The 18,224-nt window shown below is 39.4% G+C and overlaps 1 protein-coding gene across 1 annotated transcript in view; it reads left to right on the forward strand.

Annotated features, from left to right (window-relative positions):
* Positions 1–18,224, forward strand: part of DNTT (DNA nucleotidylexotransferase) — a 142,493-nt gene that overhangs the window by 80,628 nt on the left and 43,641 nt on the right. The window contains exon 8 of the mRNA XM_032770255.1: positions 18,108–18,210. Coding sequence (XP_032626146.1) covers positions 18,108–18,210 — 103 coding nt within the window. The remainder of the gene's footprint in view (positions 1–18,107; positions 18,211–18,224) is intronic.

Below are 18,224 nucleotides of genomic sequence, written 5' to 3' on the forward strand. Positions count from 1 at the left end.
CACCTGCAACTCCCATGGAAGTCAGCGAGGAGTTGTTAGGGCTCAGAACACTCAGGATTGGGTCTAATGGGAGGTTTTCCTGGGTAAGGACTGAATTAAGGGTTTTTTTTTAGCATTTCATCCTACATTTTCATAATCCTACTTCAGCTTCTTTTTACCGAAAATATATAAATTACTTCATTATCTTATGTATGATTCATTCAGGAATAAACTATGGGAGTCACTTAACAGAGTGAGAGAATTTTTGGGTGTGCTGGGTTCTTTCCAGTGTTCTTTGCAAGCACAAGTCATTGAAGAATTTTCCTACCTTTTACCTTAGTTGACATAATACTATTAATATGAAAGTGACTTTGCTAATGCCTGCATTAGGCCTCTGATCTAGGCCAGTGCAAACTAAGTGTTTCCAGACTTCTGAACAGACTTTGTCTGAGATTAGTGCTCTTGCAATTAGTAAAAATCTTGTCCCTTCTCTCGTGGCGAACCTGACTCTTGAGTGCTTACTATTATACTAACATATTCCTTTTTTGCAGGTATTGGTATATGTAAAACTTTATAATTCTGGATAACCAAACCTATAGTGCCATTGTCATGCAGAATATTTCTCAGTAGTGAAAAAGTTTGCTGCATGTTTTTGTAAAATATGCTGACAGTCGGGTTTGTGCAGGCAAAACCAGATAGATGTTTTAAGACTAAAGTATCATCATCTGCATATTCTTACATTTCAGCTGAGTACATCAGATCCCAAATCCACATCAATACTCATTGGAGTGCATATCTTTTTTGAACAGCATAGAAGGGTTTTTGCTTCAGCATTGATTGGCACTCAAGGAAATTTATGCATGCAGGAAGTTGCTATGATGTCAATGAATGGAATGGAATTTACGAGATTTGCCAAGACAGCAAAAGGAAACCTTGAGCAATGTATTTTATGACTAAATAAAACTGTGACAGATTGGTATGGTACATTTCATAAGCTTTAAAAGCTTGAAATTATATGGACAGCTTCCAGGTAGAGTTGCATTATTTACATGAAATTGAGGCTGAGTTATCAGTGATTTGAAGCTTAAGGATAGTTTTGTTTTGGATAGTAAAGTAGTGGATTTATTTCAGACATAGAATTCACTGAGTTTAGAGTTATTAGTACTAGAAAATCTTTTTGTACCAAAGCCAAGACAGGAGTAATCTTTAACTACATCCTGATGCTGAAGACAGCTGAATACCTGAAAGTTAGGAGACAATAATATTTTACAGGCAAGAGAGCTACTGAACTACATACAGATGTCTATGGGGTTTTTTTTAACAAAAAAAAAAGAAAATGTTCCATAAAAATGTAATGATCATAAGAGCAGTCATATGTAAGCCCACCTCCACTTTGCATTGACCCTTACTCAGGACTTGGTTTACAAACATTTTTAAGTGTCTCTTATACCATTAATTTTAAATTAATTCACTGTAATGATTTATTTCTATGCAGAGCTTAATAAATTTGAATTTATGTGGGAATTTAACTTTTTCCCTTTTTGCAAAAAAATCACTGTGAGGTTAATCCAGGTGTTTCTTTTTTCACTAAGGTAGGTTTCGTTTCGTACTACTACAAATGACTCATTACTATAGGTATTTAATGACAGAGAATGTTAATATTTCCTTTGGCAATACAAACTAATGCAGAATATAGTTCTGTGCTACACATGATAAAACATATATTGAATAAGACATGAACAGGAAATGAACACCGATAATCTAATATGCTGTTTAATACCACTGAAATTTTAAGCAAAGGTAGAGAAGAGTTAACTTCAATATTTGCCTTGCCTCTCCAAAACCAAAACCAAACCAAACAAAAAACCACCCCAAAAAACAAAAAGGCCTGCAAGAAACCACAGAAAAATGCACCAGACTCTATTAAAATGTATGGGTTATATTATCGTTAGAATGACTTTCTGTTTTCTGATTCAGGAGAGAGGTTTTTTTTGGCCACAGATCTTCTTTCCTTGATTTTGGTTAAATCTCCCAGGTTATTGCATAACACAACAGCATGCTTTTCACTCTACCCATGCATAAAAGAGGCCTCACATTGATTTATGTTTTCAAATCTTAACTGAGCATGCTCTAAAAAAAGAGTGATATAAACACATGGGTAAAGGTTCACAAAATCTGACCCGCAAAGCTAATATGGACAAGAGCCCTTAAAGGTAAAATCACCATTTGTCAGTTCATTCTTTCTGCAAAGAGCTATGTAAATAAGTATGTCAAGATTCTACATTATAGTATTTTCAAACAGTTACATAAACATTTGTGCAGCTGATCTGACATGGATTTTAGAGATGAATGGACAAGTTTACTTTCAACTCTTTGCTACTTGTGATTTCCGGTCCACCATTAATAATGATTTCCTGACATTTTCTTTTCATTGCATGAAATGTCTGTCCATCTTAAGAAATACTAAAAATATTGCTAAAGCCGGGGTTCAAAGGTTAAATGTTTGCAAAAGAGACATCAGGAACTGAAGAAGAGTAGTCAAGTGTCTAGTACTCTAGGGAATGAGATTTGGATTCCATTTATGTCTGGCATGTAAAGGACATAGATATACTCAGGCACAGCATACCATTTACTTCATTCTGGAAAGTGTATGTAGTGACTGACTAGGTGGAATAATACGAAGTACTGTATGATTTGGAGCAAAGGTAATCAGTGAGGGTGAAATTAGGGTTTACCTGGGATGTAAGTGGTGCTGTAGAAGTCTTGGGTAAATTTCATCCTGATAATATAATTCACAAAAATAACCAGCAGTCTGATCTTTTCTGCTATATCAGGTGGCACCTATTTATCCTGGCTTGACAACATGAAGACCATATTTTAAATAATGTATTACTCTGCATTCTAATATTCAAAAGCATTACTCTGTTTTTCTAAACTTCTCTTTGGTCAGCAGTCATGTTCTGAAATGACTGATATCCTGCACTGGATGGGCATGTGTGATGGGGTGGACTAGGACCGAAGGCCCCCTGCTGGAGGCCTTGTGAGCCTGCCACACCCCGCACCAGAAAAAGGCAGTAGAGAGGTCCTCCAGGCTGCTTAGAGTGGCTGTGTGGGAAGCAGCCAATCAGAGCCCAGCACGCTAGTATAAGAAGAGCTGCAGGGCCAAAGTGAGTTCAGTTCCTTGGTGGAGTTGAATGAATGTGGATGATGTGTGGCTAGCTGATGGAGCTGCAGAAAGGCAGTGCTATGAGAAGCCAGGCAGAGCGAGAAGTAGCCCTGAAATGGTTGCTGGCACTCCATTAGGACAAGGCCCCGAGGTAAGGGTGAAGATGGCATGGGGCCATAGGGAAATGGCCCAGGGGATTAAAGAAAATGTGTCATAGTTAAAGGGACACAGCAGATGGTTGCTATATACAGAGTCCCTGAGCTGGGACCTGGAGTAGTGGGCCGGCCTGGGTCTCTCTCACCCCCCATTAGCCACTGGAGGGGAAGTGGCTGGGACATTGAGGCACCCCAGAGAGGGGACTGAACCATAGTGGCCCAGCTGGAGAGCTGCAACCAGAAAGCCCAAGAGAGTGAAGACATTGTCACCAGAGAGGGGTCTTGGGGCACTGGTCTGTCCTGGAGCACGGACAAGTTGAGAGAGAGAGATAGCTTGCAGGCACACACACTCGGCCAAGGGAGCTCTCATGAGAGGCGAGTGCATCCCATTACAGCATGACATACGCTACAGCATGCTAAGTTTTGTGTATCCAGTTTTAAAAGGCTATATTCCCATATGCAGTATAAGTGAAATTTCTGTCCCTAAGGCAAAAGGGATTTTCCATTGATACTCCAGCTTAGAGCTGGATTAACTTCAAAAATAAAATAAATAGTTTCCACAACTATGTAAAATGAGTTCTTCCTCTGGTGAATCAGAATTAGTGTTCCACTAGATGAGAAAATTGGCATTTTTCATGAAGCCTCCACCCTCATGTAGCTCTTTGGAGAAGACACCTGTGAATCTTAGTCAAAATACTTACGTGGTCCTGCTGAGTTTCTGTTGAATAACTTGGCTGGGTGCAGAAGCTGCTATTTGGTACTATTAAGATCTAACTTATAGTCACCTATGAGAACACTGGCTCAAGTTTTTCCTTGTTTTCTTTTTGGATACATTCTGATTTAAAAGTATTTTGTGGTAAATTGGTGAAAACTAATGCTGCAGACAAATTTCTATCTATTCTGTATTTCAGCTGTAAATTTCCTCAAAATGAGTCTGAATCCCTATCACAACTGCATGTTATCTGTTCAGTTAAATATATAATAGTCAATTTAAATTATTTTTTTTGCCACTGGCAAAATTTATTTTACTTAAATTTGGTTTGATTAGTGCCTTTTCAGACATTCATTGGCATCCTATCAACATTTCAGAAATAAAAAATTAAGTCTCACAACCAGCGGCGGCTTCAGGCACCAGCGCGCCAAGCATGTGCCTGGGGCGGCAAGCTGCAGGGGGATGCCCTGCCAGCTCCTGCAAGGGCGGCAGTCAGGCAGCCTTCAGTGACTTGCCTGTGGGTGGTTCGATGGGAATCTGCGGGACCGGGGACTTCCTGCACGCAAGCTGCTGAAGGCAGCCTGCCATGTTTGGGGCAGCAACAGACCTGTGATATACAGTTATGGAAGAATTTTCCCCATCTTATAAATGGCTAAGGCCAAAATGTCCAAATGTGGCCTCTGATTTTGGGTCTAAAACCTCTCGTTGAGTTTGGCTTTTCAGAAAGCTCCTACATCTCCTGTTGACTTCAGCTGTAATTATGACTGATGCACACTTCTGAAAATCAAGCCCAATCTGAAAAACTGAAACCTGAAACACCCAAAATCAGAGGTCACTTTCAAAATTTTGGCCTAAATATCATGCTTAAAATAACACTTCCTAATTCAGCAGACATTATGTTTAATGTCATCATTACCCGCATGCTGGAGGGAGGCAGTGACCAGTCAGGGTGCCCAGCAGTGAATCATCCAATCAGGATAGTTGGGACCCTAGTGCCCAAAGCAAAGTGTAGGGGTCAGAAAATGAGCCAAAGAACTTTTCTCCACCTTGATGAGACAAAGCAGGAATTATTCTTTTCCTCATTTCCCATAAGTATGTTATTTGATTTTGATTCTTGAAAATTAAAGACTAAATACTGGGAAGGGGGATAAAAAGTTATTTGTTTTTTGTAAAGCAACAAATACTACCTGCTTTAGCCAAACAGAAAATGTATGATGAACAGGACTTTAAGCTTGGGAGGGTTGACACATCTTTGGGCCAAATTAGGGGCTTGCATATACAAATATAAGTTGCACTGAGTTACTTGTCTCTGTGACTTCCTATTTACATTTCCAATACTGCCATGGAAGTCTTCCCTAAGTTAGGGCTCCAGGATGGGCTCTGTGTGATTAGGGTAGCTGTAACACTTGAAATGTTTGTTTTACTATACATTTGACATGATGAACTGTCTAGATATGCCTTCTGACCATATGACATGATGAATTATAAAGGAAAGTCTTGCATCTGGTTTCCTCGTCCATCTTGCATCTTTGTCCCTGTTGGCAGACGAAGGTGTAAAGATTGTACAGCTAGTGTGCATGTGAACTTGATGCACAGCTTATTTGATTGAGTACCTGGGATTTCTTCTTATTGAATACGCCCTCCTTTCACTTTGTTAACAAAGCAAACAGAAGGTGCGGAGCATAAGTCAAACCTGAAAATGGTAACTTTTTGCTTTCTTTATTTTTGTGTTTTCCCTATGTTGGTGTTTTTTGGGTAACTTCAGTTTACTTCAATAAGCCTTTATTTTCCTACTACCTTTCTGTATGTATGTGAACCGACATTGCATTGACACTGTTGAATCTACATACTGTTTTGAAAAATGCAGAGCTGACTTGAATATTAACGGGAACTGCTGAGCTACAACTGACATGGATTTGAAGAATGGCTTATGTTTGGTATCTAGGGTTTAGCTGGGCATTTGTGATAGCAGTGTACTGGTATAATAATTATGCTGCCATTAAGGCTGTTAACATTTAGTATAGGGTTGATCAGATTATCTAATTTACATATTTGATTAAATGACCTTTTCTGCACAAAATCTCAGAGAAAATAACAAGTATTTTATTATTGCTAATTTTCTAATTTTTGTGCTTTTTCCAGTTTCTATCATTGTAACTGCTGAGAAACACACTTAATCTTTTCATTCAATAAAGCTCTTTGGCATAAAGCTTCCATCATTAATGCATCCTCACACTTTTGACTCTGTCTGGAAAGCACCTAGTTCACAGCTGGCACTGAACTAATTATAATAATAATTGTGACGTTGCACTCCATATGCTTATGAATGTAACTGGAATATGCTTTATGCAAAAGGTCCCTTGTAAGGTATCATTACAAATCTTATAATCTACTGAGTATGTTCATCTTATTTGTTTGTATGTATTAGTTCTGTGTCTGGAGTTAGGAGAATAAGATATAAACTTGCATTACTGATGTAAACATATGAAGTGGAAGCCATTAAGGGTGCTTCAGAATCAATGAACTGTAAATGGCTGTTTACTTGCAAACCTTCCTGTATATTTGTGGGCTAGCCCAGAAAGAATGGAGGCTGGGGTCTCACAGGACATGTGACCGTGTCACGTGATACTGGAATCCATCTTAAATCTGGTACTTTTCCATATAGAAGGAGGGGTGGGGACCCAGAGAGACAAAAGATTCCTGCCTTGTGCCAAAACTATAAAAGGGGGTGGAACTGGACGAGGGGGACAGTCATGAGAAAGCCCCTGCTTACCACCTTAGATGTCTGCTGGAACTAACATGGACTGTACCAGGAAAAAGGATTGGGCCTAGAGTAGGAAAGAGTCTAGTCTGTGAAAGGAGCTCATTGGAACATCTCTGAGGATGAGATATTACCTGTAATCAATTCCTAATGTATTAGGCTTAGACTTTCGTGTTTTTGCTTGATTTTTATTGGTGACTTACTTCGTTCTGTCTGTTATTACTTGAAACCACTTAAATCCTACTTTTTATACTTAATAAAATCACTTTTGGTTATTAATAAACCCAGGGTAAGTGATTAATACCTGGGGGAGCAAACAGCTGTGTATATCTTTCTATCAGTGTTATAGAGGGTGGACAATTTATGAATTTACCCTGTATAAGTTTTATACAGAGTAAAACAGATGTATTTGGGGTTTGGATCCCACTGGGAGCTGGGTGTCTGGGTGCTGGAGTGGTAACCTGCTGAGCTGTTTTTGGTTAAAGTCTGCAGCTTTGGAGGTGTGGCCCAGACCCTGAGTCAGTGTTGCAGCAGGCTAGCATGTCTGGCTCAACAAGGCAGGGTTCTAGAGTCCCAAGCTGGCAGGGAAAAGAGGCTCAGAGGTAATTTCAGCACATTAGGTGACAGTCTCAATGGGGTCTCTGTGACTGAACCCATCACAATAATATCGAGCAGAATCAATAATCTTTCTAGTCTCTTGGGGCCCAAATTTTTAGGTGTTGCTGCAGTTAGTGTTGCAATACCCAGCTGATTTAGGCATCTAAATCTCATGTTCAAAAGGGATTTAGGCATGTAGGAGCCTAAATTTCATCAGCTGTCAATGGAATTTTGGCTTCTGAGCAGAGCAACACCAAAATATCTTTTTTAAAAATCTGGGACTGAAGCCTAGGAAGAGCATAGAGTTTGGTGGCCAGGTAAGTCAGCCTGTCACTGAAACCCTAATACATAACCATTGTCTCAGGTCCAGAGTTCAGACCAGGATTTTGGAAAAAAAAAACACAGAATCTACCTTCAAATAATCAATTTTAGACTATATGTTGGTTCCAGTGCATTCATTGAGACAATACTCTAGTTGGAGTTTCAGTTATGGGTTTCACTTGTAGTTAGCTGGTGGTATGTAATTTAGATGCTCATGTGGTGTGGACACATTCATAAAACTAGTAATTACTTAATTTAATATAGTCTTATTGTTTTTAATTCAAGAAGCTCCTGGTAATCTGTGGCATTACTGCAGTGAATGAGAAATTCATGGATGTGAAATCCTGTCCACATTCAGTTCAAATGGAGTTTGTCATTAACTTCACTGGGGCCTGGATTTCCCTCTGAGTTCCCTGCCTCCCACACTTCAGTACAAACAGTTCAAGAACCTTCTCTTCCTATATTTGTCTAAGTCTGCAAAAGTTATAGTCCTAATTATTGTAAAAATCCTTTCCAGACCAGGGTGTGGAAGAGTGATCATTTCTGGGTCTAGTTTCTCACAAGGCAGGCTAACCTTCCACTATCCCCACATTACCTGAAAACATTGGGTGATATCAGCTGCCCCACCAATGTTTCTCCATGCATTAAAAGTCAAGATTTCTTGGCCTCCTCTACTGGGTGCTGTTGGTGTAGGGCCTGATCAACTCTCATTGACTGCAATGGGAGTTGGATCAGATCCATACTGAAGGGGGAGAACTATCCCCACAACAAATATTGAGGGGGCATTGAAGAAGGCTTATGGGAAGGGTTTTTTTTAAAAGGGTCTGAATATATATATGTGAAATTACATGTGTATGCCTACCCTGCACATTGAAGATACTCTCATTTGAATGTGTATGTCTAATTTAATAACAGTAATATATATTGTATAGCATCAATAAATGATTCAGTTATCATATCTAAAAATAACTATTCTCCTGCCTACAAAATCTGTTTGCCACTTAAACAAAAGGTAATTTTGCTGTGTCTCTATTTGTTAGTTCAATTAACTCTGTGTATCGTTCTGCAACGTTTATTCCCTTTTCCATTATCAGATTGTCATCACTTTAGCAATTGCATTTGGTTTTCATAGACAGTTATACATGTGGTTATCTATATTCAAGGGATTATTTAGGTGGCATCATAAATTTTCAGATCACTTGAGGATGTATCTGTCTATAAGCTCTCTTCCTTGCTTTTCCCAAAAGAAGTATGTTGTGGGATATGCATTTAATTTAACATGATGTAAATTCTCATATTTCTTCCCACAATTAAAGGACTTACCATTTTCTTTTATATTAGCTTCCAGTATCTCAGTTGGTGTTCAGCCCACTCTACAAATCTAAGTTCTTTGGGGGATTTTTTATCTCGTTATGTTTTGTTCACACTCTCCATATATCTTAAACCCATGCTCCATGCAATTCTGGACTGGGATTCTTCTTTACTAGTTATCCTAGCTTTCCCTGTCAGAAAATGATTCAACAAGAAAAGGACTGGAGGTCTTAAGAGTTATGTTATATATAGTGCATATTGGTTGTGCAACAATTCCTGATGGGCTGATTGTTTTGCTGTCTTTCCTGATAGCCATCATTCTCTGACAGCTATTTCACAGCTGAGGTTTCTTCTTGCTCAGTGAAAAGGCAGGGAAATGGTATGAGTAAAAATATCTATTAGCATTATTTATACAGTTTAAATGTGTGAAATGAGAATATATTGTAAACGTGACTCTACTGTTTTGGTAAGTACAGCCCAGTTCCCTCACACTGTAAACTCAGAACATTATCTCATATCCAGTGCTTATTAGTTCATGTACTTTCCTCCACACTCTCCTCTCTTAATTTTAGCTGAGAGAGAAAAATCTAAAAGAGCAAGAAACCTGACATTGTACATTCTAAATATTTCTAGAGTCTTTCTATTTTCTATTATTCCTTCCTATAAAACATTATTATGACATACATTGTAGACAAGGTCTCTTAGACATGTTAATGGTGTCTTATATTGTTGAATTAATGTGATATTTGATGCTTGATGGTCTGTTATGTAATGGACTCTTAGTTCATTCGCTGGGACATTGATCAGTTTATGACCTTTATCATGTACTGCTGTTTACCAGATATTGACAATGGTTAGCTGTTTTTGTAGGCTGTGATTCTGGAATTTCTTATGTACATGCTTAATTATATGCAGATGAATAGTCCCTTTGAACTCAGTTGGAATACTCGTGTGTAAAGTAAAACGTGTGTAAGTGTATGCAGGATTGCACCCTCACAAATCACATTCAGCATTTATTATGCTCCCATGCTGTCAATGAGTTTTGCTTGAGTATGGAGTAGGTAAGCTTGCTGAATAGATAGTGGCTTGGCTGTGCTATGAATGTTGCAAACTGAACAATTTTTAAAATGGAAATGTTCCTTCTGTTTCTCTGAGAAACACAAATAGAAATTGGCTGGCCTGCTTTTAATCTAGGCATTGAGAATTTAGAGCCAGTGGGCCAAATTCATCGCTGGTGATTTGTCTCAGTAACTGCCTGAAAACCATTTTTCTCCTTTTAAATATTGAGTGCCTTTTTCCCCCTAGTGAGAACATTCTAGTGCCCTTTGCAAGATGCATTTGAGGGCTGGTTAAATTACAGTATATGGCAGCTCTGAGGAAAGATTTCTTTGACTGGCCTGAAAACACTATTAGTAAATCACATTCCTGCTCAAGAACTTCCAAACAGCAGAACAATATTCACTGGGTTTCTGATTATAAATCAGCCAAACAATTTGCTCTTTAGTAGAGAAGGACAGGTCTGAGGTGAATGATTAAACTTGTATACACTTTCTTCACACAAATAAAATCAAGCAGAGTCTTGATTAACAAGGATTTGTAAAAACTGTAATAATCCCATTATCAATTTAATATGAGCCTGTAAGATTACTTTTAAAATGTTGGCTGTAAAGAAGAATCACCAAGTGCTGCTATCATATAACTTAAATAAATGGAATACCTATTGCTCACAGAATCATAGATTGTAAAGCCTGAAGGGATCTTTGTGATATTCTAGTCTGACCTCATCTATAACAGCGGCCATAGAATTTTACTCAGTGGTACTTGCAGCAAGCTCATAACTTCTGGTTGAGCCGGAGAATAATTTTGAGAAAGATAGCCAATCTTGGTTTAAAGACTTCAGGTGATTGCAAATCCATATGTCCCTAGCTAAATTGTTCCAGTGGTTAATTACCTTGACTGTGTGTGTGTGTGTGGTGTGTGTGTTTTAAAAAAATGCTTTATTTTTCATCTGAATTCGCTTTAGTTTCAGTTTGAAGCTGTGTATTATGCCTTTATCTGCTAGATTAAATAGCCTTGTATTAAGAGAATTCTCACCTACCATCCCCCATAGATACTTGTAGACTATGATCAAGTGTCCTCTTTGTAAAACTAAATAGAACTACTTGTTAATTCAGATATTCTTGGTATGCAGAAGGACTCGTGGGTTTAAAGAAACTTTTAGAAGGTAATCTGGTTGAGTTTTTCAGCTTCAAGGCAGGACTGATTTGGCTTCCTCATTCCTAAACTATTCTAAACTCTTTAAGATGATTCTTAAGTAAGCTTTTTGAATAGTATTGATAGTTCCTAAAACACTGAGTTGTGATTGGGGCAGAAGTTTGTATGTAGTCCCTGATCCAGTAAAACTCTTAAGGTTACTGTGTTTTCCATAATAGTCTCTTATCAAAGTCCTGATCAGTACTAATACTGCTTAGATTGCCAGCATAGATCATTCAGGTTTATTCCCCAACATACAACATGTGGACCAAGCAGGAAATTTTTATGGAGACCAGAACAAGCTTCTAGAAATATCAAAACAAATATGTACATTTTGAAAGATTGTCGGGGGAAACAAAGAGAGCTAGGGCTAAGAAGAAATATACAAGTAGAAAGGTTTCAGAGTGGTAGCCGTGTTAGTCTGTATCAGCAAAAACAAGGAGGAGTCCTTGTGGCACAAGTAGAAAGGATACTACAGCATTAACTTAAAGAAAAAATACAATGGAGAAAACGTCTGTTTTTCCACAGTAATAGAGCACAGAATGGTTCAAAATACAAAGTGATTAGCAGATAAAATGTTGTGCAAAAAAGGAAGGCACCATATCTGATGTAATAATGCCTAATAGAAAAGTAAAGGTGGCTGAAGCCAGTAAGAGAGGTGGAAATCATTGGACTGTGTTTATGAAAAATCTATGAGACTGGCCTCCTTCTAAGCCAAAGGGGAAGAAACCACCCTCTGCTCCCTGGTGGAGAGAGCTGGTCTGGGCCTGCCCCTTGCACCAAAAACTGAGAGATGGGACAGGAAGTATAAGAGGAAGGGCCTCCGGCTTAGTTGGACCAGAGCCAGTAAAGGAGACAGCCAGATGTCTCTGGTCTGCTGTAGGCCTCCGGCTGTGCTACCGAGTCAGGTAGCACCCTGACCCTAGAGGAGACTGAGTGCAGAGAGGAGCTGCTGGGACTGTCAGCTGCCATTTACCCAGAGAAGACTGAGTGTGGAGAAGAGCTGCTAGGATTTCTAGCAGCCGAATACCCCAAGGAGAGATGGAGGACCCTTGGACCATGGAGCCCAGTCCCCAGACTGTGGTAGGAAGTAGCCCAGGGAAACCAGACTTTGCTGTCAGAACACGAGTCAGTGTATTTCAGTGGAATCCCTGCTGACCCAGTGGTGGAGCCCTCCATCACTGTCAGGGCTGTGGGCTGGGACCTGATGGAGTAGGGTGGACCCAGATCCCCCTACTCCCTGCTTCCAACCTTCCTCTTCCCCTCCCTGCATGGAGTGGCAGCCTCCCCACCTGAGGCAGAATGGCCTGTTTGCCTGTGGTCTGCCCAGCCAGAGAGCTGAGCCCTAGACTGCTTACCGCTCTTCCTTGCCTGTGGACCAGAGGCCCTGAGATTGTTTACTGTTCTGTCCTGCCCAGAGAGTCAGATCCCCATAGAGTGGACAGGGCAGAGTGACAACCAGAGTGCCAGACCCTTTAAACTGCTTAGTGTCCTCCCCCACCCAAAGGGCCAGGGCCCTAGCCCAGTGACTTGCTAATTCTCCTGCTACTTGACTGTGATCACTGTGACATAGTGAGGCAGAGTGGCCTCCCTCTGAGCCAGGTGGGAAAGGATGACTGCCAACCCAGTACAAAAATAATGAAAGAAAGACCTAGATGATATCAGAAAATGTCAACAAGAGACTTGGTAACTAACAGGGGCACCAAGGAGGAGGAGGTGGTGGTGGTGATTGAAGAATATATCACTTAGAAGTAAGATTTTCAAGGCAGGATCTATGTCTTCCTCTTTTTTTGTGAACAGGGCGTAGCACACTGTGGGTTCTAGTGAGATGCAAACAATAAATAATATTTAAGCGCAACAAAATATCACTCGTAAAGGCTATGAAATGGTTCTAGTCTAAAGCCATTTAAAACTGTATCAGATATATCTGAAGGTATTGTATAGTATTTTATTTTACTTTCCTATTATATGTTTGGATACTATAAGCAATTATTCTGACAAACATAAGATGTTGGTCTTTGTTCTGTATTTCTTACACTACAAGGGCATGGAAGGTTAAGATAAGATTACATTTGATCTAAATGGGAGCATATAAATGGAAATCCAGTATCTTCCTCCATATCCATTTGAACTCTATATAAGCATGGTATACTAAATGGTTTTCAGGGTTTTGACACTTTACTGTTCTCTACAAAAAGGTTGTTCAAGGCATTCCAATAATGAACCTTTTGTGTGTTAGCAAAATGCCACTCCATCTAACTTTAACAAAATTCAGTGGCAGCCTGCTCCATTCTTTGAATTGAATTAAAAGCAACGAGTTGTCAAGATCAGTGATGATATGACATAGTCATTAAAGTGAAATCAAGAGGTCCCAGAAATATACTCTACATGTAACTCAAAGTATTGCATGGGTTGTCCTTATGGAAAAATATCATCTAAGTTGTCAATTACATTATCCTTTAATCAATATTATTCATGTTCCATAATAATGCTATACCAATGTGGTGACTTGGAATTTAGATTTTTTTTTAAATAAGCAAAACCCAATAACGTAAGATTAATTAAATAGTAAGAAACACTTACCAACTTTATACAAGGCTAGTTTAACAAGAATTGAATACATATTTAAGCATTCTGCCTTTTATATTTTTAAGGCTTGCCTCCATATCAGCACAGATGATTAGGACAGTCGCTATTACTGTGTGCTCAATCCTGCAAGGTGCTGTGCACTCTGGCCTCAATCTAGAAAAGCACTTGAGCACATGCTTCACTTTAAATCTTCAAGTCTCAATGGGACTATGCGCATGCATAAAATTAAGCGGCGCATAAGTGCTCTGCCGGGTTGGGAACAGAGTGCTCAGCAGCAGCAATGTCATTCACTGCAGAGCAAAGGGGGCAGTTGCCCCCTCCACTCCCAGACTTTGGTATGCTCCTTCCACAGACTTTTTTTTCACAGATCCATATACTCCATTATGTTTTCCACTTTTACTCTCTCCCCATCCTGCTCCCCATTCCGGGCAGTGGAGTGGGTGTCCTGGATAGCGAGGGGGAGGGAGCGGGTAGGAGAGAGAGAAGGAGGGCGGCCAGGGCTTCCTTCAGCCAGGGCGCTCACCACTAGGCCCCTCCCTCTGTGCCGCCTGCCAGGAGGGCTCTGCGCTGCTCTGGTCGGCAGGTAGGGAAGGATGCAGGCTGCCAGGCTTGCTGCAGACCTGGCACTAGCTGGGGCAGATGGAGCACACAGCTGGCTCCCAGCAGGGTGCTCCCCTCCTCCATGCCGCTGCCCCCTACAGGGCGGCCAGAGCAGCAAACAAAAAAAGGGGAAAAAAAGGGTGGCCGTTCCGCCCTAGGATTGGATGGAATTCCGGCCCTTAGAATCTGCCAGCCCAAGCACGAGCTTGCTTGGCTGGTGTCTGGAGCCAGCCCTGGTGAGGAGGGAACAGCCCACAAGTGTAGAGTGAAATAAACTCTTTGGTAAATATTGTAGAGGGAAATTAGGCTGAGAGTCTCCCAGTAAAGAGGATAACTCCAATGAGAGTTCATTTGAAGGGGAATCTGGAACACTGGTATGACAATAACTTGTACCTACCACAACAGAAGTTGGTCCAATAAAATATATTATCTTTCCTACCTTGTCTCCCTAATAACAATCATAATAATTATATTCTTTTTATGTAGTGCTTTATATTAGACCTAAACACTCTAACATCATGTATAATAAAGCATTTTAATAAGTGCCCTATGCTTGGCCAAAAAATAGAAAAAATAAATGTGCTCATGGAACTTTAGAGGCAAGTACAGTACAGTTGCCTGAGCATGCTGAGCTATTAGCCCAAATTAGGGTTGCCAACTCTGACTGAAGCTATTCTGGGAGATTTCCTCCCTCCCCCCAACATGACATAATGTCATTTTCTTAAAATATCCTATTAAAATCTCCTGGATTGCTTTCAGTGGTGTCCCGGAGATAGATGCCAATTCCAGGAGATTCCAAGCCAGATTCCTGGAGGGTTGGTAACCCTAGCCTGAATTGCTGCATGGAGGTGTGGCGGGGCAGAGATTACTATGTCAGTGCATAGGTCAGAATGACAATAATGAAGAAATGATTTCAGCCCCAAGGCCTGTCTGTAGCTGAGGAAAGGAATAAGGTTCTTACCCTCTCAATTTCCTGCACAAAACATGATTATTTTGTTGTGCAAGAATGATTTTCCTCGAATGATACTCTTAGGAGGACAATATGGACTGGTGGCTAGGACATTGGATGGGGAGTAAGGAGACCTCCTCTTTATTACTGGCTCTTCACTGGCTGGTATGTATGACATTGGGCAAGTCATCTTATCTCTCTGTCTCACTTTCCGCTTCTCTAAAATTGGGAAAGTAATTGCCTCCACTGAAAAGCATTTTGAGACATTTAAATGAAAATTGCTATATAAAAGCTCTGTATAGAATTATAATTTGCAGTGTTGAAATTATGTTGGTCCCATGATACAAGATGGGTGAGGTAATATCTTTTATTGGACCAACTTCTGTTGGTGAAAGAGACAAGCCTTCAAGATCCACAGAGTTGGTGTGACCTGAAAATGAGCTCTGTGAAGCTCGAAAGCTTGTCTCTTTTGCCAAGAGAAGTTGGTCCAATATTACCTCTTCCACTGTCTCTGTGTAATTATTATAATTTACAATATAATGGATTCCATCTTACAGCATAAGTGAAAATCTGTTGCATGGAATATTTTTTAATTTTAACTTCTCAAAGTTTGAAGTACTGTTCTGACTTTGTACCTAGACTCATGCTTTATTTGAAATTTCTTTTTAAATCATTTCCACCTTCTTAAGAGATTTTGACTTAGTTTGTGCAGTCACTGCACAATAGTTGCATTATCGTAAGTTAGTCTGCTTATCAAATGTAAAACTGATTTTCATTTCCTTATAGCTCTCTGCTGCATCTACTCTAGCATCTTGCCTGTCAATCTTATGATTTCCTGTCATATGGATGCCAGTTGGCATGCCTGTCAGCCATATCAATTCTTACAAATATTCCAGGTTAAAGGAAATCTGATTCAGCTTTACGAAACACTGTAGGAGAAAGGAATATTTGATTAAATCATAACACTAGCTCCCATACATTTAAAATGGAAATCTTTTGGCTTGTATATTTCCAATTTTCAGACACATTGTGCAACAATTATTTCACATTGTTTGTTTCCTACAGCTCTGTCACTTACTTTTGAATGAGTCATTTCTCCACAGTTTCATTGACTTGATTGCCTTGAAGCTTAAATGTGATTTAGGAGGAAAAATTCTCTTTGCTGTGTGCCAGAGGAACTTGGACCACAGCTGGGAATAATGCGACTGAAACTCACACCTGAATTATATCATAATATATGGAAGTTCCATACTATACACTGTATGACATATAGAATATTGACTATGAATGCACCAAGAGTGTAATTCGCATATCTTGCATAATGTTTAAGTAATAAGACTCTCTCTGGAAGAAATGGGAGGTAAAATCTACTCCTCCAACGTGGCCAGGAGTCAGGGCTGCAGTAAATTGCACTCCATCCAGTTGAGCAGTGATGAGCTGGAGCAGTGATTCCAGCTCCTCTGTACTAAATGCACAGGTTTGGGGGCCACTAGATCTGTTGCCAGTACAGGTTGCATGACTTCTGACCCCTTACCTGCCCAATCACAGATCTTTGAGATGGCCTGGGCAACGACTATGTAGAGATGTGCAAGCAAGCCTGGTGGCAGTGTTTAAACTGGGATGAACACTTCATGCTAGTTCTACACTCCACAGGTGAACTTCATCCTCACATAAGTCACCGCACCTCAAATGCTTCAAAAATCTAAAGATGATCCCCATTATATCTTGTTCTTTACTTGCTAACACCAGTCAAGCTCTGACTTCAACAGGAACATTACTGGGCCCTTACTTAGCACAAATATAATTATTTTAATCTCCAAAACTAATTTATAAATATTAATTTGTTAATCCTCCCAAAAGAACAAGAGAGAGGTGTCATGATTATTCTAGTTCTAGTTCATGATTATTAATCCCTGTTATGCTGAATTACTTTGATATGTTGGCCTTGAAGATTTACACCATAGTATGAACTTGTCAAAATGAATCAGTCTTGAGGGTGTACAGGGCAAGCTGGACACTTAAATCCAAGTAAAGAAAGACAAGAGACCATCACAAGAAAATAATTCTTTTTTCTCCAAATAACATTTCCAGTTAAATTGATTAACATGGGAGTCGGGACTTGACTGTAGAATCTTTATTCACCATGGTAAACAATCATATGAGTAGTCTCATTAAAGTTGAACTATTCTGTTAAAACAAAACAAAGATTTTAAATAGAAGAAATGTCCTACATACAGATATTTTATGTCTCTCATAATAGGGAGGAATACAATTACCTGTAATCACACTTTTTGTTAGTTCAAAATGTTCCATCAAAATCTAAAGAATGTTAGAGTCTACAACAGTTAGATTGGCAAGTTTATCAGCTGTTCCTGCTCTGGATTCATAATATATACTATTATATCCTGGTTATGATTTCCTCCTTCTTTTCTAAGATTTGAAGAGAGATTTAACATCTCAAGTTACCAAAAGAATCTGTATTATCTAGTTTGAACAACAGAAGAAATGTACATCAAATACTGTAAATTATTGCTTAACAAAGAACAATGACAGGTCTGATAAAAAGATTCCATTCTTCTTATATTTGAAGAAACATTGCTATCATTTTATCCTGCAAACTCTTCTTATAATGCAGCAAAAATATTCTCTTTGAAAGTAAGGCTGAAATTCAACAGGAACTTTACTCTTTTATTCTTCCTGTGTATTATTGCTAGAGGTAAGAAGATTGGACATGATGTCGATTTTCTGATCACCAGTCCAGAACTAGGACAAGAGGAAGAAGTTTTACATAAAGTGATTGACTTATGGAAAAAGCAGGTATGAAGCAAACA

The sequence above is a fragment of the Chelonoidis abingdonii genome, chromosome 15 (assembly GCF_003597395.2).
Source record: "Chelonoidis abingdonii isolate Lonesome George chromosome 15, CheloAbing_2.0, whole genome shotgun sequence".
In the NCBI taxonomy this organism is placed as follows: domain Eukaryota; kingdom Metazoa; phylum Chordata; order Testudines; family Testudinidae; genus Chelonoidis; species Chelonoidis abingdonii.